At 36.8% G+C, this 22,455-nt stretch overlaps 2 protein-coding genes across 6 annotated transcripts; one reads left to right on the top strand and one right to left on the bottom strand.

Moving 5' to 3' along the window:
- The first annotated feature begins 84 nt into the window (after window positions 1-84).
- Window positions 85-4,577, top strand: LOC104095680 (uncharacterized). Its single transcript, XM_009601859.4, has 6 exons — window positions 85-440; window positions 562-596; window positions 1,608-1,790; window positions 3,334-3,384; window positions 4,154-4,212; window positions 4,299-4,577. Exons 1-6 carry the CDS (start codon window positions 361-363, stop codon window positions 4,401-4,403), a joined length of 513 nt encoding a protein of 170 aa, XP_009600154.1. The 5' UTR covers window positions 85-360; the 3' UTR covers window positions 4,404-4,577.
- Window positions 4,578-4,593: 16 nt separating this feature from the next.
- LOC104095681 (MLO-like protein 1) lies at window positions 4,594-14,592 on the bottom strand. Of its 5 annotated transcripts, none has more exons than XM_070177943.1 (16): window positions 14,135-14,591; window positions 13,371-13,428; window positions 13,026-13,252; window positions 12,152-12,268; window positions 11,998-12,058; window positions 11,811-11,908; window positions 7,088-7,162; window positions 6,875-6,963; window positions 6,693-6,742; window positions 6,572-6,612; window positions 6,387-6,457; window positions 6,173-6,284; window positions 5,788-5,997; window positions 5,633-5,700; window positions 5,273-5,333; window positions 4,594-4,667 (listed from the first exon to the last, which is right to left on the bottom strand). In XM_070177943.1, the coding sequence occupies exons 1-16, from the start codon at window positions 14,264-14,266 to the stop codon at window positions 4,665-4,667; spliced, it is 1,473 nt and encodes a 490-aa protein (XP_070034044.1). In that variant the 5' UTR covers window positions 14,267-14,591; the 3' UTR covers window positions 4,594-4,664. The 5 variants fall into 5 exon arrangements, with proteins under 5 accessions (XP_070034044.1, XP_070034046.1, XP_009600155.1 ...); XM_009601860.4 differs by lacking the exon at window positions 4,594-4,667 and adding an exon at window positions 4,771-5,158; XM_070177945.1 differs by lacking the exon at window positions 5,633-5,700 and having other exon boundaries at window positions 4,605-4,667; window positions 14,135-14,592.
- Between the last annotated feature and the right edge of the window lie 7,863 nt (window positions 14,593-22,455).

Genomic DNA, 22,455 nt, shown 5'->3' with positions numbered 1-22,455 from the left:
ATAAGGATTATATTGATCAAATAAGCAATAAGATATATTGCCAGGCACTTTATTAGAGGGCAACAAGCCAACAATAAGTGATGACGCAAAACAGAAATTTTAAAACTTAACGGGCTTTCCTTAAGGATTCTTGAAAGGTTTGGGGATGAAAGCTGAAACTCGAGAGTACATTCACTCACCCTTGAGCGCGTGGCGAAACCAAGCAAAGTATCACAAATCAATCAATCAAAACCCTTCGTTGGATCTCTCCTAGTTGCAGAGTTTATAGGCGCACAAAAGACATGGTCAGCTGAGAATATCACCGGAAGTTCACAGTAAACAGGTGGCGGCGCGTGGCTATTGTTGAACACCAAAGCGGAGATGCCGGAACATCCTGCTACTGACTTATCAGCCACCGACAATATTGGAACTGTCAAACGCTATGCCCCTCCCAATCAGCGGTATTCATAATGATTTTTATATATGTTCACTGTTTCTAATTCCGGACTTGTTTTATTGACTTGCTAAATTTGGACGTGTTTTTATTGAATTGATTTCGTCTGATCTTTTCCTTTTTACCAGGAATCGTTCACTCGGTAGGCGAAAATCTGGAGGAGGTAACTTGTTTTGATATAGCTACAAGTATAAATTTTTAGCTACTTAGGTTTTATTTTTAAGTTAATTGAGATATGTTAAGCTTAATGCCTTAATTTACATGTAATATACTGTTATGATCAAGACTAATATCATGTAAAAAATTATAAATAAGCTACTAGAAAGCTAGCTGTAGCTCTTATGATGAGTACCTTGTTCATCTTATATGGCTAATCTTTTTTACTCAAATGTAGTATGCATATTATTAACAGTGTTTTTGAAATATCTGATGGTGTAATTAAATGGTGATCGTACATAAAAAATTTGCCAGGGTATAGTAACAAGTTTGACACCGGAAAGTTTGGAAACAATTGTGTAAGATGAATTTACTCTGGAGGAATACAGGGTCCTGGAAAACAGGTCGTTTCCGATAAAATCACTAATTCCAGTGACGTGAGGATGCATTATAAGGTTGTTTCCATAGCAGCTGCTAATCGGTGGAAACTAATTTTTTATTGTAGTACTTTAAAGTTGATTGTTTGAACTTAACTCCAAATGTTGCTCTCTTCTTATTATTGCAGCATCAGCAAAACATGAAGCTCGATAGTTCTATCGATCTTTAGAATAGGAAGCCGTTTTCGTTTTTCTTTTGGCTACAGGAGCCAGTGTACTGGATTTTATAAGCTTTTCTTAAGGACTCTCTGTTATAGCGTGTCTTTAGCTGTTATCAACTAGTAGAACTGAACCTTCTTTAAGGTTAGTAGATTTGTATACACCAAAAAGGTGAGCCAATGTCCAGTCGCTGGGAGAACACAGGGAAGGGTAAATAAACTTTTAAAATCTGAGTTGATTTATTGACATCTAATAAAACTTAAGAAGATTGTTATACTCTCAACTGGTTAACTAGCTTTATTTGTGATGTATGGACCGAGAAGTAGGATGGCTGGTGTTCTTTGCCGATGGATATTTGGTTGGAATTAGTCTTTCTAAACAAGAAATCTAGTTCGACCTTTTTCTGATTGTTTATTGTACAGATCGACTCGAACGAGCTAACAGCTACGCTAGTGATGGAGAGAAGAACCAAATCAGTGCCTCTAGTTCTGTATCTACTGTAGCTGATGCAAGTGGTGTCAATCGAGCGAATGAGTATCCTCCAACAAGGTTAATACCGCTACAAGGATGTGGTACAAGTGAAGCTTTTCAGCTACTGAATGATCGTATGTTTCTTAGATCAAATCATGAGCTCTTAATTTTATCAATTCTGTTATTTATTTAATCACTTTTATCTGAATTACATTGTCATATCTTAAATATCTTTTTTAGTATTCCCTTTTTCAGATGCCTTTTCGTGCCATTTGGTTATTCAGATTCAATTGTTTTTTCTGTTCACTCTTGTTTGTGTGTATAATATTTTGCTTTGTATATTCTTTCATTCTCTTTGTCATCAACACCAAAGTGAGCTCTCTATGGATGCTGAATTCGTACAGTGTAGTAGTAGAGATCAATGGTGATTTGGCTTTTGATGTGATTCTTCCATCATTTACGAGCATGTACTGGTGCTCTTCAAATTATTTTCTTTACTTTGCCTGTTTCTTGTACCAATCCTTGTGGACCTAATAGTTGAAACAGACAATGTATATATCAAGAGTAGTAAACTTTATAACTTCAAGTAGTAGACTTTATAACTTTTGACTTAATGGAATCCCCTCGATTATAAGATGCACTCAGTCTTTGGTGTGGCACTTTTTCCATTGAATTATCTCATCTTGCATAATCCTTTTGATGAAAAGCTTACCATTTCAACTTGCTTGAGCTGATTTTGAAGTGAAAGTTGTCATTCAAGTCGACATTTAGCGCAGATTACTATCATGTATTGTTTTGTAATATAACATTTTGATGCACAGTCCCCGTAATCCTCGTTTCACAATACGAAGTCTGACTTTGTGTATATCAAGAAAACAACCTATTTTTTCATTTACTTTCTATATATTAAGGAAATGGCCAATTAATCAGGTTTAAGAGGAAAGGGTTAATTGCTGCTTCTGGCTATAAGAAACTGTCAACAAAGAAAACAACAACAATAACCAAAACCTCAACCCCAAGTTAGCTGGTGTAAGTTATATGAATCTTCACTAGTCATTTCGCTCCACTGAGACTTGGTCTGAAGAAACTCTCAGCAATAGCCCAAAAAAAAATTAAGATAAAGAAATTGCAAAAATCTTCAAAACTTCAAGCGCAGGCGGTGGAACACCAAAGTAACATCATGCGCATTAGTCAATACTAGATGTGTTTGCCCCCCAAAAAAATAAAATCTAAATGTACCATTTTCCCCTTGGACCTACAAATCTGCATAAAATTGAGCTCTGAAATATATATTCTTTTGGCTTTCCTAGATCAGAAAAGCTTCAAATTAACTAGGTAGACAGTGAGACCTGTAACTGTTTAAGGGTTTTGGATGGGCTAGAGAAGGTGCACCAAGAAAGAGGTCGACCTGTCGTACTAACATGCTGACTTCAGCAGTCCATGGGGAGAAGACATCTCAAAATTCTATTATGCATGGGGTTTTTAAACCCCCTCCCCAACCCAAAAGTCTCACCGTGACATCATTTATATATTTTGGTGATATTAATCATACTGAAATTTTGGTAATTTGTTAACTAGCTTTCAGTCTTGTGCATCAAAATTGGTATGATGCCTCTAGTCACTATGATCAAGAAGTCACAAGTGAGAATGACAATGAAGTTTCCTCTTTTTTGATAGGCTGGGCAGCTGCTCTGAATGCTCACAACAATTTACCAGATGATTCTCTTGGTAAGAGTTACAGGTTGCCTTATGCTAATCAATCTGATTTCTTCCTTGATTTACACTGTTTTTTTTAATACATGAGAATTTATATCTTTTTGCCACCTTTCGCAATTGAATTTGTGTTAGAATTGCTGTGAAAATCTATATTCACTACATAATGGATCCATTTGTGCTTCTTTCAAAGTAAACTTCATTTACTCTGAATCAAGTCTGGATGGTATGTTGAACACTTCAAAGCCTGGAAGAAGTCTGAGTTTGTTTTGTAAATACCATGCACCTCCTGGGTGCTTTAAAGGTACATAAAATGACCCTCATTTTTTAAGAAAAAAAAGTGAAATGCTTCTAAAGCTATGAATGTCTTCTCTGGAATAATTTAATCCTTTTGTGTACAAAGTTCATGCTGACTGGGTAGTAATACCCAGTTTAAATGGCCTAGATTTTGGACTGTCATCTAATATAGTAATGCCAAGTCTCAATGTCCTTGCGTCTAAAATATGTTGCAGGAAGTGATGTTTTTGTTGTTGTAGTTCTCTGTGTTGAAGGAATGGCCTGGACTTTGGCTTAATGGTATATTGCTAACTAAGCTTTGATGACTGTGTCAATAGGCGCAGATCAGAAAGAAGTCCCAGGAGATGTCAGAGCATAAATAAATCTCACTTCTATTTGTTGTTAAATTAGACGATTTCTCCAATTATCATTAAGAAAAACAAAAAAGTTATTTTCTCCATCTACTCTTCTGATCACAACTAATTTGGCTATCGTTCTGTTTACCCAGAAAGGCCAGTCATGTACACGAAAAGATCACCCTGGGGGCACGCAATGCTTCCACATCAAGTAAGAGGCAGTCTGCTGATTCGATCCCCCCTTCCCCTCGCTGGGTCATCTCTCCATAAATACTGACATTCATCTTTTGCTTTCAGTTAATGTCACAAGCAGGAGCTGGATCTTCTACTGGGTCACACAAGGATTTTTTAAGTGAACTTCGGGTGGCAATGCTCAGTGCAAATGCTATTTCTGATGCCTAACTATTACTGTGAAGTGCCCAAAACTAAGTTATGCAGTTACAGAATTCTTTGCACAGCAATGTGTTAGGTACCCCTCTTGTATGCTATCATCAAAGCTGAATAACTACTTAATATTTAATTTGTTTGAGAAAGACAATGTGTATCATTAAATTGGCAATTCTGCACCCTTCCACATTTCTGTCTTTACGCTCGATGAATGCGACTTCTAATATGCCTCTGATGAATAGTAAAGATGTGTTTAAATAAATGAGAAGAACCCTCCTACTGCGCCAACGGCATTTAAAAATACAAATCGATGTTGGTAAATGTAGGTTGTGGAATAATGGTACTTTATACTGCTGACAAGTCCAAGAAATAGTAGACAGTGTAAACTAAATATTTTAATTCATTGAACATTAAGCTGGCGAGGGAATATATACAAAAAAACCCTACATCAGCTTAGTGACAACACAGTATTTATTAAGAGGAACTAAAATCTAAACTGTTATGCAGAATCTAGCACTATTATCATACATCTGATTTTAGAAGATTGAATTTTTCAGCTAGTATATAAGTGTCAGCTAAACCCCATTTGGAGATTCTTTGGACCCATGTACAGACATTGGTGATCCTATAGTAAAGCCATCATCAGTTGAATGGTTAGAACCATCTCTAGCAGCCTTTTGTGCCTTCTTCTTTTTCACCTTCTCAGCCCATTCTATAAGGCAAGCTTGAACATGATCATCAAACATTGACTTCTTATAATGACTGCCCATCTATAATTTCATGTCCAAAAGAAAGGGGAAAAAAGGATTTAGGAGGAGGATATTCATGTTTAAGTTTCATTAATAGAATTCAAACATATTGCATAAATTGTTTTGAGAACTCACCTGTGTAACTAGAGCATAAAGTGGCAATGTGCTATAGCTGCATAAAACCTGAATGAATACCCTGGAAAAGATGAAAACAACCTTCAACATGAACACTGACAAATCAGACATAAAGAAAAGTGAAAGAAAAAAGTCAAAAAACACTAGGTGATTTCTTTTCATCTGCTCAAACCTTGGTAGGCAGAGGTACCTGGTACCGGTGCTGGTGGGGGTAGAGGTACCTGGTGGAATTAGTCGAGGTGCGCGCAAGTTGCCCCGGACACCACCGTCATATATATAAAAAAAATAGGGAATATTTGCCCCAAGGTGAAGGATAAATGGGGTTATAAGGTAATGTTGATAAGGAGTAGTGAACTCTACCCTATGACAAGCCGAGGGGTAACGAACACGTATTTTCCCATTATGCAGGAGTAAAAGCCATACTGGAACTACAGAGATTAAAAAAAACATGAAATTAGAAGAGAGCATTTAACTGTAATAAACACTGAATTGAATGGTGTGTTTGATTAGCTTACCAAAATCCAGAAGAAAAATGCTATTTCAAAAGCATTTTGGAAGAGAATAAAATGTATCAAGAAGAGGACGATTTGAGGGCGATCGAACCAAAAGTGACTATCAGAAGGTTGTACAACCAATTCACCTTCTACTGCTACATGTTTCTCAGCAATTTCATGAGCTAACTGTATAATCACATGCTCCAATTTTGTGCCCACAGCAAGCAGAAGCTGAAAAACACGAAATGAAGAACGAAAAGGCAACAGAAATCAAGTCAGCTTCTTGCTGCAGCACAAGTCTTGTAGTGTAAAACCAAAAACAAACAGCATAAAACACACACGGAAGGAAAAGACTTTCATGTTTAACGTTCATTATAAAAATTTAAGGCTCGATAGAGATGCTGACTAGTATTTTGGTCATGACTTGAACACAAGCCAGGGGCGGAGCTAGCACACGAGCTATAGGTTCGGCAGAACCCAGTAATTTTGGTTCAAACCATGTATTTGTCTTAAGAAATCTGCGCCAGTGTAAAAAATAAAATTCAACATTTTTACAGTAGCATTGAATAGATACAAATTATTAATTTAGAACCCAGTAACTAATGATCTAAATTGCGAACCCATAAGCTTCAAAACGTGGCTCCTCCTCTGACACAAGTACCATGCAACTATCACGAAAGGTGATCATGTCCTGAATATTAAATCATAAAATTCTGAAAAATAACACATAGTTTTGGAGATAGGCGTTTCTATAAATTAAATCAAAGCTCAAAACATTGGAAAAGTTTATGTTGGGATCACTCACAATAAAAGGAATGAAAGCAATCCAGAAATAGGTATGCCAACCTGCACAAGCATAATTATTACAAATGAAATCATAGCAATGGCAAGGTGAACAGGTCTATTCGAAGTTTGAACTGGTATACCATTAATATTAAGCAACAAGAAGAGGATTACGAATATCCAAAGATACCAACTGCAACAAACAAAAGCAAAGAATAACAGTTAATTTGAAGAACCAGCAGAGAGAAAGAATGATTTAAACTCTTTTTAAGAGCTGAAGAGGGAAACGTTTAAAAGAGCTTTAGCATCATCCTATCACTTATACCTGATACCAACAACTGTCCTAAAATCGTCTTCCAGTGCACGTATCATGTACCTGTGAAAATTGAATCTTGGATTTCCCCTGCAATGTGTCTACACAAGGAATATGCTTTTACTACATTATAAGCTTAGTAAAAGCGCGCACAAAATACATGGTAAAACAAGAAGCCAGTATCTCACAAGTCACAACTCAGTCTGGCCAAAAAAACATAGTTACCATTATGAATCCCAAACGAAGTGCTCTATAGTCTTCCTTGTTGACAGAAGCATAAAATTGCTTAAAGAAAGAGTGCTGCAAATTTTCACCAAAGCACAGTAAGTAGTAAACTTAAGACAATCATATAGAAGGAACTTTACACATGTCCTCGGACTTCTTTATTTTTCTTTCTTACTCATAAAACTACATATTTCAGATTTCTCTTGTTCTTATCATTCAAGTTAGTTTTGAAATTTCAACATAACTCAATGTCTCATACAAGACGTTTCTCACAAATAAGGACCTATACTTGCTAAATTCAAATTGTCCGCCATGCTTCAACACTTAATGTCCTACTAAACTTGGTTTTGTTGGGAATAAATCCCCTACAGAGATAATATTTATGGTAATAAAAGCGAAATACCGAGATACGATAATTAACAAGAATAAAAGAGTAACAACGACACCAAGATTTTACGTGGAAAACCCCTTTGAATAAGGGAAAAAATTACGGTCCCGAGACGAGCAACTGATATCATTATAGCAAGGAATTTTACACTTTGTAGGTCCGAGTAAAATACTCCAAAGACGACTACAACACTCAAAAGAAATAACCCGATATTCCCATCTCACTACAATATCGCTTACTCTCTATTTTTCTCACAGACTATTTTCTTATACCCTGTCCGTGAAACCTCACTCTTTCTTTTTAACTCTCGGATATATTTTTCCTCTGAGATTGGTGTGTAGAGATGAGAGCCGAAGCTCTCCTTTTATAGGCGGAGCCTCACTCTCTCACGCCTACTATATTTGACATTTTCCTTCAATTGTTGACAATTCAGAAACGGTGGCTGCCAATTCAAAGAAAAAGACTTAAAAGTCTTTATCAAAGGCCTTAAATCATGGGATGAACCCCACAAGTCTTTATCAAAGGCCTTAAATCATGGGATGGACCTCACAAATCTCCCCCTCCAGTCCCATTCACCTGAAGGAGGTAACACCGGAGATTCTAGTTTGAGTGCATACCGACAAGTTCTTTGCATAACTCAAACTTGTCTCTTGGTACTACCTTGGTCAGCATATCCGAAGGATTCTCACTTGTATGGATCTTCTTGACCTGCATAGATCCATCCTCTATCCTTTCTCAAATCCAGTGATATCTCTAATCGATATGCTTCGTCCTTGCATGATACATGGTATTTTTGCTCAGGTCTATTGCACTTTGGCTGTCACAATAGACGACATACTCCTTTTGATGCAATTCCAGCTCTTGAAAAAACCGATTCAGCCAAACCATCTCCTTGCCAGCTTCAGTAGCAGCAATATACTCTGCTTCAGTTGTAGAGAGTGCAACACACTTCTGCAACTTCGACTGCCATGATATAGCTCCCCCCTGAAAAATGTGAACATGTATCCTATAGTAGATTTACGATTATCAAGATCATCTGCCATATCAACATCCGTATAGCCCTTTAAGATTGGATCAGATCCTCCAAAACACAAGCAATCTCCTACAGTACCTCTTAGATACTTGAGTATCCACTTGACTGCTTCCCAATATTCCTTTCCAGGATTTTCAAGAAACTTGCTGACAACACCAACTGCGTGAGCAATATCAGGTCTAGTACATACCATTACATACATCAAGCTTCCGACTGCTGAAGAATAAGGAACTCTAGCCATGTTCCCTTTCTCCTCCACTGTTGTAGGACACATCTTCTTGCTCAACTTTAGATGACTAGCAAGAGGTGTGCTTACTGGCTTAGCATTCTTCATGTTGAAGCGTTCCAGTACACGTTCATTGTACTTCTCCTGAGACAGTCACAACTTTCTACTTGTTCGCTCTCGAACTATCTTCATACCGAGAATTTGTTGTGCTGGGCCCATGTCCTTCATATCAAATAACTTGGACAAATCTCCCTTCAACTTTGCGATCAGTCCCTTATCTTTTCCTATACCATTAGACCTTTAAACATCAGAATATGCCAAATCAAGTATATTCAATTTTCTTTCAGACGATGTCTGAAATGAGACTCTATGCTGCTTACCAAATAAACAGTAGTCACAAGGTTTTACCGTTGTACCTTTGGCATAAGAAATGAGTGATTTCCTGGCAAGAATCTGCAATCCCTTCTCGTTCACATGACCCATTCTTTTGCGCCACAAATTTGCAGAAATCTCATTTTGTGCCGCGTTCAATTCACCTTGGCATATTTCTGTATTTGTCCTGTACAACGTGCCATGAGCAACTCCTTTTGCAATCATTAATAATCCCTTGGTGGGTCTTCATTTTTTATTTGTAAAATAGTTCTCGTATCCATCTCGGTCTAAAGCAATTTCCGAGATCAAGTTCATCCGCAAATCAGGTACATGTCGCACGTCCTTTAGAACCAATGTGTATCCGACATTTGTCTTGATACAAATGTCACCGATCCCCGCAATCTTTGAGTAACTCGTGTTACCCATTCTCACAGTTCCAAAATCACCTGCTACATATCTGCAAAAAATTTCTCTTACCGGTGGCATGGTAAGATGATGCTGTATCAACCACCCATTCTGAATTTGGACTTGATAAGTGCATGCATTTCTCTTACTCGTTTATAAAGAGGACAACATTATCATTGTTTTGCACCATGGCAGCTGTGTTGTCGTCATTCTTCTGGCCACTAGTTTCACCTTTACCCTTCCTTGGATTTGGGCAATCTCTTTTGAAGTGACCTGGTTGATCACAATTGTAGCAATTTCTAGTTCTTGATTTGGATCGATTCTTAGACTTTCCACGAGCTCTGGATCTACCATAGTTGCTCGAACTCCTTTGATAACTCCTGCCTCTACCTTCTATGATGAGAGCCTGTCCTTGATTTTCAGGCTTCTTTCTCATCTTTTCATTGAGTAGAAGAACCGATGTGACATCTTTCAACTCAATGATAGTCTTACCGTGCAGGATTGTTGTTGCCAAATTATCGTACGAAGATGGCAACGAGTTCAACATCAAGATGGCTTTATCTTCTTCCTCGATTTTCACTCCGAGATTGGTGAGCTGTGTGATTAGTCCGTTAAACACATTTAAATGTGACAAAAAATTCGTACCTTCACCATGTGTAGGGCGTATAGCTGCTTCTTCAGGTATAATTTATTTGTTAGCGTTTTGGACATGTATAAGCTTTCCAACCTTGTCCAAATGCCACATGCGGTATCTTCATCAATGATGTTATTTACCACATCATCTGATAAGTGCAGCCTGATTGCACTAGCAATCCTTTCATCCAAGTCAGCCCAATCCTCAGCTTTCATGGTATCAGGCTTTTTGGCATCAGCATATAGTACCTTGTGTAATCCTTGTTGGATGAGCAAATCCCTCATCCTTCTTTGCCATGTTGAGAAACCGCTATCTCCGTTAAATTTTGCTACCTCGTACTTTACTCCGGATATTTTTATTTTTCATCAAGTATAGTACTACCGACAGTGAATAATATTTCTGTGAACGAGCATAACCTGTACTCTGATACCAGTTGCAGGGAATAAATCCCCTACATAAATAATATTCACGATAATAAAAGTGGAATAATAACGTAGCACCGAGATGCGGTAATTAACAAGAATAAAAGAGTAACAACGATACCAAGATTTTTACGTGAAAAATCTTTTTGAATAAGGGAAAAAACCACGGCCCTGAGACGAGCAACTGATATCACTATAGCAAGGAATTTTACACTTTGTAGGTGCGAGTAAAATATTACAAAGACCACTACAACACTTAAAATAAATAACCCTTTTTTGATAATCTCACCTCACTACAATATCGCTCACTCTTTATTTTTCTCACAGACTATTTTCTTATACCCTGTCTGTGAAACCTCACTCTTTCTTTTTAACTCTGAGATATATTTTTCCTCTGAGATTGGTGTGTAGAGATGAGAGCCGAAACTCTCCTTTTATAGGCGGAGCCTCACTGTCTTACGCCTACTATATTTGATATTTTCCCTTCAATTGTTGACAATTCAGAAACTGTGGCTGCCAATTCAAAGAAAAAGAATTATAAGTCTTTATCAAAGGCCTTAAATCATGGGATGAACCCCACAAGTCTTTATCAAAGGCCTTAAATCATGGGATGAACCCCACAGGTTTTATGCTAATATTTATTGTCATTTTGAACCAACCAAAGCATATATTGGCAACTAAAAATTGAAATTTGAGTTATTAATGTCATGAAACAGAACTCAGATACTAATCAGGATTGAGTAGAAATGGGCATCTATGCACATAAACATAGATGAATAGCATCTACCCCATCTTCACTAGCATAGATTTATGATATTTTTCTTTTCTATTTGCACCGATAAAATTTCAACCAGAAATAAACCATTTCTGAACGAAGATATTTGAGGAAAATCTTGACAGTGACAGAACGATACATTATTTATTTCGATCCCAAGTATAAAAGACTAACATATAGACTCTCCAAAACCTAAAACTACGTAAAGACCTTTCCCAAACAGTTTTCTAAACGCTGTGAGAATTATATGATTGACATATAATCATGTTGTACTCTAAATTCAGAAACCGCATTAACCAAAACAAACGACGAAATGAGTATAGGCTGAGGTAACCTAAGATATGCAGCTAACTATAAGATTTTACACATACTAAAAAGGAAGGCTTTTTGCGTGCGTTCAAGTACTAAGATGTGATATTGTTTTCCTGAGAATGGCCAACATACTTATTAGGGAAGGAAGGTGCTTACCACCCAACCCAAAATGGCTGATTGTTTACCAATACCCTGAAATCGATTCCTGATGAAATCATGTTCATGAACATGTGTAACTGATGGTCTCAGATAATCTGCAAAATGGCGCGTAAATATTTAAATTGGAAGAACTAATAACATACAGTCGAGACGTGATGCACAATGGAAGTAACATTATGTATACCATGCTCAGACTCATAATTATCTTTTACGATTGAATCCTCCCAGTATTTCCATTGACGTATCTATACCATTATTAAAAAGATTACCAAAAGTCAATTAGACAATAAAAGTAATCAGCATAAAAGTATATGAAGCTTGAAAATTTTAGTACTGACCTTTGCTCCTCCAAATACAATAGTCAGAACAGAGAAAGTCACATGCACAGTAGCTAGGACAAAAATAAAAATGTGAAGGTGATGCAACGCCTCAAGAGATAGTAACGGGACCTTGTGCTGAAAGAAAAATGAAAACAATTATTAGTAGAATGCAATGCAAGATCGATTATCAAAAAACTAAAGTTTGAAGTCATAGTCTACTATAAAAAGGAAAAATTGCTACGTACACATATTTCAGAACCAGAATTGAACACTAGTGTTTAGCTTTAGTATCAAGAATTAACAAAAGCTAATTTTGAAAGTCTTAGGTAATATTACTCAAATGCAGTTAACATAATATCATTCACAGCTCGTGTTACTCTTAATCAAGCTGGACCAACATTTTGGTTTGTTTTGGTACAATACAATGCAAGTAGACTGTGATGTCCATGACGGAGGGCGGGCTGACGAGGGTCGGTCAAGCAGGACTGACAGGCTTCTAGGCTGGCAAGCTTCTGAAGAAGGGGTGCATATGTCACCTTAGGCGAATCTCACATCGGAATGGGAGAGGTAAGTAAAGAGCTTTATAAGGCATGACACAAGTTCACATGGTACGCGCGCTTTTGGGGCTCAAGGTGGGTAGCCCGGAAGACAAATCCGTGCGAGCCTAGGCCCAAAGCGGACAATACGTACCGTGAGCTTGGGTCGTGATATAGACCTAGCAGGATTACTCAGAGTAGGAGAGATACATTATAAATCCATAAAAGTTACAACACTGTTTTCTTTTTTCTTTGTATAGAAGCCGATCACATAGCTTCTTTTTTATTAAGGCAGATATCAGAAAAAGCAAAGTAAGTGGAAGTAAGAGGAAGATAAAAGCAATGGACTTGAGTACTTTGTGATGGCAATAACCAACAACAGCCGCTTCTTCTACAAGCAAATGCCGATGGTGATGTGAATGCGGACTAGCAGGAGTCGATTCATGAGACGAAGATGAATTTGCCTCCAACGATAACGAGCAAGGAAGTAAGTGTTTTACAACATCTTGATGCACACAGAATTTGACAATGCGACCTTGAAATACCGTTAACAGCAGGGATATAAACCCCAACAGCATCAACTCTGCACATTCACATTCACAAACCAATTCATAAATGCAATCATAAGAGTATAAGACTTGTACTTCAAAATAAAGAATATGAACTGATACAGTGATTGAGATAAAAGAGCGATTTAGAACCTTCTTTAACTTTCTGTAAGGCTTCATAAAGATGCTTCTGTTTCTTCTTCTTCAAATGCTGCACATATTGTTAGCAAACAGGAACTTGAGCAACTAGAATAAGGTAAAGCAACAATAAAAAATAACAACGAAAACAATTATGTTTCCAAGCCTAAACAAGTTTGAGTCTACTATATGCATTCTCTGTATCATTTCATTCTACTTAATTTGGAACTATCCATAATCTGGAAAAAGAAAATAAAAAATAAAATGGTGGAATCTTCAATTCGAAATTCAAATTAAGTGCAGAAAAGGAAAAACTGAAAGAGGGAAAAAAAATAAGATAATTACATAAAGATCCTATTTTTATTATTGAAGGGGAGCCTTGGCGCAATCGGTAAAGTTGCTGCCATGTGACCAGGAGGTCACGAGTTCGAGCCATGGAAACAACCTCTTGTAGAAATGCAGATTAAGGCTGCGTACAATAGACCTTGTGGTCCGGCCCTTCCGTCCTTCCACGGACCCCTGCATAGCGGGAACTTAGTGCAATGGGGCTACCTTTTTCTCATCCTATTTTTATTATTATCTTTGTTATGTTGGTTTCTTAACATAAGACAGATTCAAACAAGACAATCTTTTAGATGCAACGTGACAACATAATGTATATAAATTTAAATGCACGTAAATGTTGATTGAAAAATGACAGAGAAAGAAGGAAAAAAAATTATTGAAAACATAAAAAGACTTTTGAAAAATTGTCTGAATCTAAAAAATTGCAATTAGACCTTTCCAGTATAATGGAGGAAGCGTTCAAGAGCTAAAGAAATGGAAACAATGACGGTGCAAACAGCAGCAACAACCCACGTTGGTGTAAATTCCAATGATCCTTCTCCTTCATCTTCTCCACCTCCACCCATTTTTCAACTTTTTTTATATATTTTTTCCAATCAAAATAATAACTGCTCCCTCGTTAGTAATTGTTTCATGAAATGTGTAGTAATTAAAGAAGGAAATTAAAAAAGGAATCACACCCACAATAACAAGCGGGCGTGATATAAAATGGAGAAATGATCAAGAAAAGAATGAAGAAATTTGGAGGGAATTAAATGACAAAAATCTGCAATCGTTTTTTCGGGTATTTTTTCCGACAATCATATTCATCTGCATGAATGTTGTTGATGTGTTTAACCCTGTTTTCATGAAAATGATATTGAGATGTGATGTGTCAAGTGTCTCGTATTCATTAACGTAGTCCATCTATACTATATTACAAGTGTCGTATTTATTAACGTAGTCTATCTATACTATATTACAAGTGAGAAGCTCAATAGTTAAAATTGAATTATCAAAATATTCATAAAAAACTGAAAGACAATTTTACCCTTTCTTTAAATACTACAATTCCTATAATAGTTTTGTACCAAAAAGTAAATTTACATTCTAATAAATAATAAATTTTATATTATTCTTTAAAACTGATGCATTAACCGAACTTCTCTTCATTTCTCTCAAAATGCGAAGAATTTGAGGAACTGATCATTCTTTATCATAAATAACAACGGATTTTTACCTTCCTATACTATATATGAAACTTTATTACCCTTCATAATCAAATTTTAACTTAATTACATGGATATATATAATTTACCAATTATATACAAATTAGTATTAATGAGTATCCCTTTATATTAGGAATTGAATATGGAATCCGTTATTTCCCATCCATGTTCTCTCTCTCCGTCTCTCTTTCTCTCCTCCTCTGTTCTTTCCCAATTTTTTCTTCCTTCATTTTTCTATACTTTTTATCCTCTCTTTTTTTTTTTTCCCCAGGGAACCCATCAATGAATTTTAATTATTTTAATATAGAGTTTTAATTTCACAATTTTCTTTCATGTTGCACAATTGGTGTTCGAATTGAAATTATCAATCAATAAATTTTGAAGGTGACTGACTCTCCACCATTGACAACCATTAAAAAGCTTCAAAGCTTTGAATTCGAATTTGGGTTTTCAAAAACTATTATTTATTTGGATTGGGTGTTGTTGCAAACAATTAGGAATATTCTTTGGAGCTTATATCTCAAATTTAAGGGTGTTTGGTCAAGATTAGACTTGATTTTGGCTGAATTTCAGATTGAAACTCGAAGAAGAAGAAGAAGAAGAACACATGACATACAATAGTTACGTAATTATATTAAAGTTGTATCTAAATTGTATTATGTTGTAATTATATATATTTTTATTTGAATGTTGTATGAAAGTTAAAAAATAGTTGTATAATGTATGAATCATTGTATGAAATTTGTATTAAGTTATTAATTCTATCTTTTTACATAAAATTGTTGATATGTATCAAAGTTGTATTAAGAGAGAAACTTTTGATTGGAATTTCAGAGAAGAAGAAGAACACACCACATACAAAATATATACAAATTAGATACAAAATACGTACAAAAGACATTGTATAAAATTTGTATAAAAATTATATTTAAGTTGTATGATGTTGTAGGTGTATTTAACTGGGTAAAAATTATCACGACCCAAAGTCCAACTAGTCGTGATGGCACCTAACCCAGCTCGTTAGGTAAGCCAATTATCCACTATCCAATTCCAATGTAAATTAACAAGACAATTAAGTAAAAGAAAATATCTAAATCTTATACATTCCCCAAGGACTGATAGTACAAATCATGAGTTTCTAAGAATAGAGTTTACAAAGCTGGTATGAAATAAATACATCATCTGTTTGAAAAATACATAAACAGAGTTTTATGAATCTAAGGCTACCATGAACAAGAGGCAGCTACCACCGGAATGCAGGTACGTCTTCAATTCTGGCTCCCGCCGAGCACAACAATATCAACATCCAATATCTGCATGCAAGGTGCAGAAGTATAGTATGAGTACAACCGACCTCATGTACTCAATAAGTAACAAACCTAACCTTAGGTTGAAAGTAGTGACGAGCTTGTACCAAGGTCAGAGTCCAACTCCCATAACAACAGTTCATAACAACATAAAGCAAGTAATAAAAGAAGTAACCCAGAGATAAAATGCTCAGCTTAATAATGATTTCTGAAAATAGTTCTGCCTCTCAAGTGTATCAATGAAAGCTCAAGTCTTTTACCGAAGTTGCAAAAAACAAATATGAGTAAGTATGAAAACAATAATTTTTCAAAAAAAAATCCTTTCTATAATAAATAAGATGTTTTATTTTCTTTCCAGATAGCCAGTGAAAAATGCATCACTATACCCATATGCCAATATGTGTGAGAAATCATGAATGACGTGATACCGTACAACACGAGAAAAATGCATCTCTATGCATATATGTCAAATGTGCATGTTAATGCGATGCAACTCAGTGATAAAACCATATGCATACTCTCAGAGTATCATTTCACTCAAGCCTCCCAGTCACTCAGACCTTCCAGTCACTCAGTCCTCATAGTCACTCGGCACTCGCACTCAGTAGGTACCTGCGCTCACTAGGGGTGTGTACAGACTCCGGAGGGGCTCCTTCAACCCAAGCACTATAATCTGCACGGACAACTCACGTGCTGCACGGACAACTCACGTGTTATAGTATCATAATCTGTAGACGCATGGACAACTCACATGCTATAATAAGCTAATCTGGCCTGCTGCTGCGTGCAATCCGATCCCATAATAATAAAGTATATAAAGCCAATATGGCCTGCTACGGCATGCAACCTGATCCCATAATTATCCTCACAATCAGGCCCTCAGCCTCACTCAGTCATCAATCTCTCCAGTCTCTCGGGCTCACAATATCATGAAACTAGCTCAAAGTGATGATATGATGAATCAATAAATAGCAACAGAGACTGAGAGATGATATGAAATGAATGATCATGACTGAGTAAGAAATTTTAATTTAAACAAATAATTCAACAACAATATGACCTATGTGGGTCTCAATAATACTGGCAAATAGCCTCAACATGATTTTTAATATGATTCTCAGCTCAATTTCTTTAACACATAAAACTACATAGAAAATGCCAAGATTATTTGACTACAAAATTCCACGAAATCAATTACGTCACAATTTCTATAGTGCACGCCCACACGCCCGTCACCTAGCATGTGCGTCACCTCCAAACAATTCACATAATATGTATATTCAGAGTTCATACCCTCAGCTCCAAGATTAGAAGAGTTACTTACCTCAAACCGTGTAATTCTTTACTCCGCTATGCCTTTGCCTCACAATTTTGCCTCCGAAAGCCTCGTATCTAGTCACAATTAATTCGTTTAAATCAATACAACTTACAGGAATTAATTTCATAGGAAAATACTAATTTTTCAATAAAATCCAAAATTGCACTAAAAAATCGCCCGTGGGGCCCACGTCTCGGAATCAGACGAAACTCACAAAATCTGATAACCCATTCAATTACGAGTCCAACCATACTAGTTTCACTCAAATTCGACTTTGAATCGACATTTAAATCCCAAAAATTTATTTTATGAAATTTCTACAATTTTTCCTCAAATTTCCATCTCAAACTACTAATTGAATGATGAAAACGATGATATATTCATGTATATTAACCAAATCTGAGTTGAGATCACTTACCCCGATGAATTTCTTGAAAATTCCACGAAAAATCGCCACAAACTGAGCTCCCAAAGTCTAAATGTGAAATAATACCCAAACCCTCGGTTTTATAATACAGAATCTGACCCCTCATTGTGCTGACCGCACATTCCAGGTTCTGCGGTTGCACTCCAAATTGTGCGGCCGCACTTCAACACTTTGCACTACTAGGCTTCAGTACAATATCCATAACTTTCTGTACAAATGTCTAAATGATTAATGTTATTCCTTTCTGGAAACTAGGTTCAAAGGGCTACAACTTTCGTTTTTGAACCATCTCCAAATTCGTTGTGGATTAAAAGATATAAGCCTCCGAAGTCGAACCATCGAACCTGCAGAACCCCCTGAAGTGCGGCCGCAGACAAAATTGTGCGGTCCGCATTTTTCTTCTATGGTCCTCACATTTTCATATGCTGCAGCACTTTTTTATTTGCTACAACACTCCAAAATGTGCCTCAGCACATGAAATTGTGTGGTCCGCACTTCTAACGTTCCATAACAATATCAGAGTGCCGAAATGCCCGGACATCACTCAAAACTCACCCCGAAACTCACCGAGCCACTCGGGATCCCGTTCAAATATACCAACAAGTTATATAACATAACACGGACCTACTCGAGGCCTCAAATCACATCAAACAACATCAAAACGTCGAATCGCACTTCAAATCAAAATCTATGAACTTTGAACTTTTAAATTCTATATCTTGTGCCGAAACACATCAAATCCATCCGGAATGACTTCAAATTTTGTACAAAAGTCATAAATGACATAACAGGGCTAGAAAATATTTCAGAACTGGATTCCAACCCGATGCCAAAAAGTCAACTCCCCGGTCAAACTTCCAAACTTAAATTTCCTATTTTTGCCATTTCAAGCCTAATTTAGCTACGGACCTCAAAATAAATATCCGGATACACTCCTAAGTCCGAAATCACCATACAGAGCTATTGGAACCATCAGAATTCTATTCCAGGGTCATTTTCACATAATTCACTATCCGGTCAACTATTTCAACTTAAGCTTCCAACATGAAATTCATTCTTCCAAGCTAACTCCGAAATACCTTAAAACCAAAACCGACAATTGACACAAGTCATAATATTTCCTAGGAAGTTATTCAAGACTTTAAATAGTTGAAAGGAGTGTACATGCTCAAAACGACCGATCGGGTCATTACAATCTCCCCCACTTAAACATACGTTCGTCCTCGAACGTGCCAAGAGTTGTTTCCAAGCCATCACATCACTATTCCATCTTACCACGCATATACCCTGGGGTGATACCACGCCACCCTATTCCATATAAACCTGGCAACATAACACAATTGAAGATCATTACTTTAACCTTAGTCCGTAAAACTTAGAGCCCAATTTCCAACATCCAAAATTTCTTACAAGACCCGAGTCTCACATCTACACACTGTATAAGTTTGAACAAGCTGTATCAAGCCATAACCATAACCTCAGATATAATCACATAACATACCACACAAATTGCATACTCGCAGCACCATTCCCGATCATAGTAACTACTCAAAAACCAACCAAGTACTAGTATAAAACCCCATAACAAATAAAACCTTGTTCCAAAACTTTCGTATATAGCTGATAATGAAAGAAACACGCGAAATCTCATGACCCCTTATCAGATCAACAAGTCATGGAGCTCTCTCGCCCCAACCAGAACTATAATCACTTGCTAAGCGGACTTTCAATATTATCCTTCCGAATATACTGTAATCAAACATGATAGTACCCATTCTAGGTCCAATGACCTTATATTATTAAATACAACTATCCCACAGACATGCCACATCAATATAAATCCAGTCACAATTGCGCATTTAGTGTACCCAAATATGGGAGATGTCTCAAGGAAGAGAACCGTATTGCAAGTTCAACAAGTACCACCAAAACCACAATGTTACAACCAACTCCTCAAATTTCGTAAAGAGGATAACCGTAGGCACATGTGCACAATTGTAGAGGAAGGAAATTAATGAATCAGATAAATTATCATAGAAATAAAATTCCCACGCACGGCACAGACAACTCACTTGCCAATAATATGAATCGCCTGGCATGGTCACAGGCCCCCAGTCCCAGCATATCATACATGAGAAATTAAACAAATACACTTGTATATGATAACGAAATAAGATTCTCATACACCTGGACTGGTATAGATAACACGCCATACTGTAAGAATGTACAAAGTCTGCTATCACCACTCAATCGGCAAGTTAACGTAGAAATAGTAACTACCCAATTTATTCAGGAAATTAGCCTCTTGTAACCTCAAGTGTATTCCAGATAGTTCTCGACAAAGGTACGAATATGAGAAACGTTATAACTTTACGCTTAACAGTCAACTCTAGGCATATCATAGTCTAAGCCTTCTTTCGAGTATAAATACTTGCCCCGATGCCCGCACATTGGTTCAAACCTCACATATATGCACACTTAAAGCGCGTAGCTATCACAAATAATTAGCGCAACTAGTGCCTCCACTGAGTTTAAATAAAATACTCACCTCAAACAGGCCGCAACCCGAAATAATATGCTTCTGAGAACTCCCAGTCTCCAAATTCATCTAGCATATGAATCACCGTAACTGATCCCAACTCCAGCACTGGAATGACTAACACATCTTTCATGCACGATCATACCACGAGGAATACTTCTATAATTCTCCCGTGCCACATAGCATAAATCTGAATATCAACAGTCAATCAACCAGACGAATACCGCAATACCAACGAAACATCCGTAAGTCAAAACATAGTGTGACCTTCTGAGTGTACACTCTTCTCAGGTAATACCACTAGTGCCAATATCTGAAATCGACTGTGCTCCATAAACTCATGACCTTACTTTTGAAACTGAATCGCATACTTGCACATGCAAATCCTAATCTCACTTCACGCACAGCCTCTATTAGGCCATCCAATGAAAACACGAGAACCTCATTAACACTCTGAGTCACAAGCAAAATACATACCCAGTTGGTTAGAAACATTCCATTTGCTCCCATATAGGAGAAAATCACGTTACACAACACGTTCCTCACGCCGGTAGGACATATCCATCTCAAACCATGATAGAAACCATATGAGAACTCTTCGAAACCCATTTGCACATAACCAAGATATCATAACTAAATTCCTCTAACTCGACCAAGCCACGCAGGTCACCAAACCCAAGAATATTTCCATCCAAACATCAGTAGAATCTCACCACATCGTAATTACCCCTATAAATACCACAACTGAAATACCCATTCTGAAAATACCTTATGTGAATTTAAAATTGTTCCTCTTCCCCTTTTCTTATACTGAAATGTAGAATTTATAGTAATATAGAATTACCGCAAGTCCCGACACCATCCAATGTAACTATCCGATTCTAGCGATATACCAATCCGAAAATTTTTCAATTGCCACTTATACATTTTTGAATCCATTAGCACCTTCTCGAGAGTTACCCACTTTGCTCAAATCTAAATTGTACCACCCAAATGGGCTAAAAGACACATGTCCTATTAGCACAACAACACCTAAGGAGGTAATCCTGCCTTAACACCACCGATCAAGTTCAAACTCTGTGCGCACTACACTATTCACAAATAACAACTCACTCACCCCGTGATTTTCATATACCTATAAAGCGCAATATATTCTGTATTTAGAAATTTCAGTACTCGAGTCATCCTAGATCTCAACCTCGGCAAGTCATAACTAATCCACAAGTATGCCTCAGACTAAACTAAAATTTAACCTATAACCATCAATTGAATTGTTAATAGCAGGCTTCCCCAGATGGCTCAAAGACATAGATTAAAACACTCCATAACTCACCATACCCATACTTTATTACTGCCATAATACTACAGTCAGTCCAACAAAAATTCTTCTCAAGCTCATATAACGCCAACCATAAAATACCTCAATCATTCGCTAAAATCGCATTTATTCTCTTGACAGTCAAGTCTACTTTCTCAACCAGCTTCAAATTCAAACCTTCACACATACGCCCCGCTGGCAGAAAAGAAACTCTCCACTCACATTATAAGGAACACACCTACGTAAATTACTCCGCAGGAGATAATTCACCTGCTTAGCCTCAAATTGGTATCTTGTTGTACCCTTTCGCCGTCACAATTACTATGCAATCACTTAGTCTATTCGAGTCCAAACTCATTAACCAGACATGAGAATTTAATCTGTCCCTAAATTTAACAACATGAAAGGTCCTTCATAACATTCATACTCGAGACTGTACGTCACATCAAAATGAAAATCAAGCACCCAATGGCCCTCTTTACATTCCAAGAAAATACTTCTCGTCACATTCAATCCATATTAACACATCCAGCAATCACATCATCCTCATCATATAGCCATTCGACTGCTCATCAAGCCATAAATTTTTCACTCATATGGATACTACCAGACATATGAGTCCAAATGTACAAGTTACA

Source organism: Nicotiana tomentosiformis, chromosome 6, assembly GCF_000390325.3.
Source record: "Nicotiana tomentosiformis chromosome 6, ASM39032v3, whole genome shotgun sequence".
NCBI classification, from domain to species: domain Eukaryota; kingdom Viridiplantae; phylum Streptophyta; class Magnoliopsida; order Solanales; family Solanaceae; genus Nicotiana; species Nicotiana tomentosiformis.
Note: the sequence above shows the minus strand (reverse complement) of the source record. Positions and strands in the feature narration are given on the sequence as shown.

Bases quoted from the DNA above. Each gene is read 5' to 3' on its own strand.
- LOC104095680 (XM_009601859.4), top strand. From the start codon at position 361: ATGCCGGAACATCCTGCTACTGACTTATCAGCCACCGACAATATTGGA. The intron at 441-561 runs GTATTCATAATG...CCTTTTTACCAG, and splicing joins TATGCCCCTCCCAATCAGCG to GAATCGTTCACTCGGTAGGC. The intron at 3,385-4,153 runs GTAAGAGTTACA...CTGTTTACCCAG, and splicing joins TTTACCAGATGATTCTCTTG to AAAGGCCAGTCATGTACACG.
- LOC104095681 (XM_009601860.4), bottom strand. From the start codon at position 14,266: ATGGGTGGAGGTGGAGAAGATGAAGGAGAAGGATCATTGGAATTTACA. The intron at 6,743-6,874 runs GTATAAGTGATA...TGTTTGTTGCAG, and splicing joins AGGACAGTTGTTGGTATCAG to TTGGTATCTTTGGATATTCG. The intron at 5,334-5,632 runs GTAGAGTTCACT...CATCTTTTCCAG, and splicing joins ACCCCTCGGCTTGTCATAGG to GGTATTCATTCAGGTTTTAT.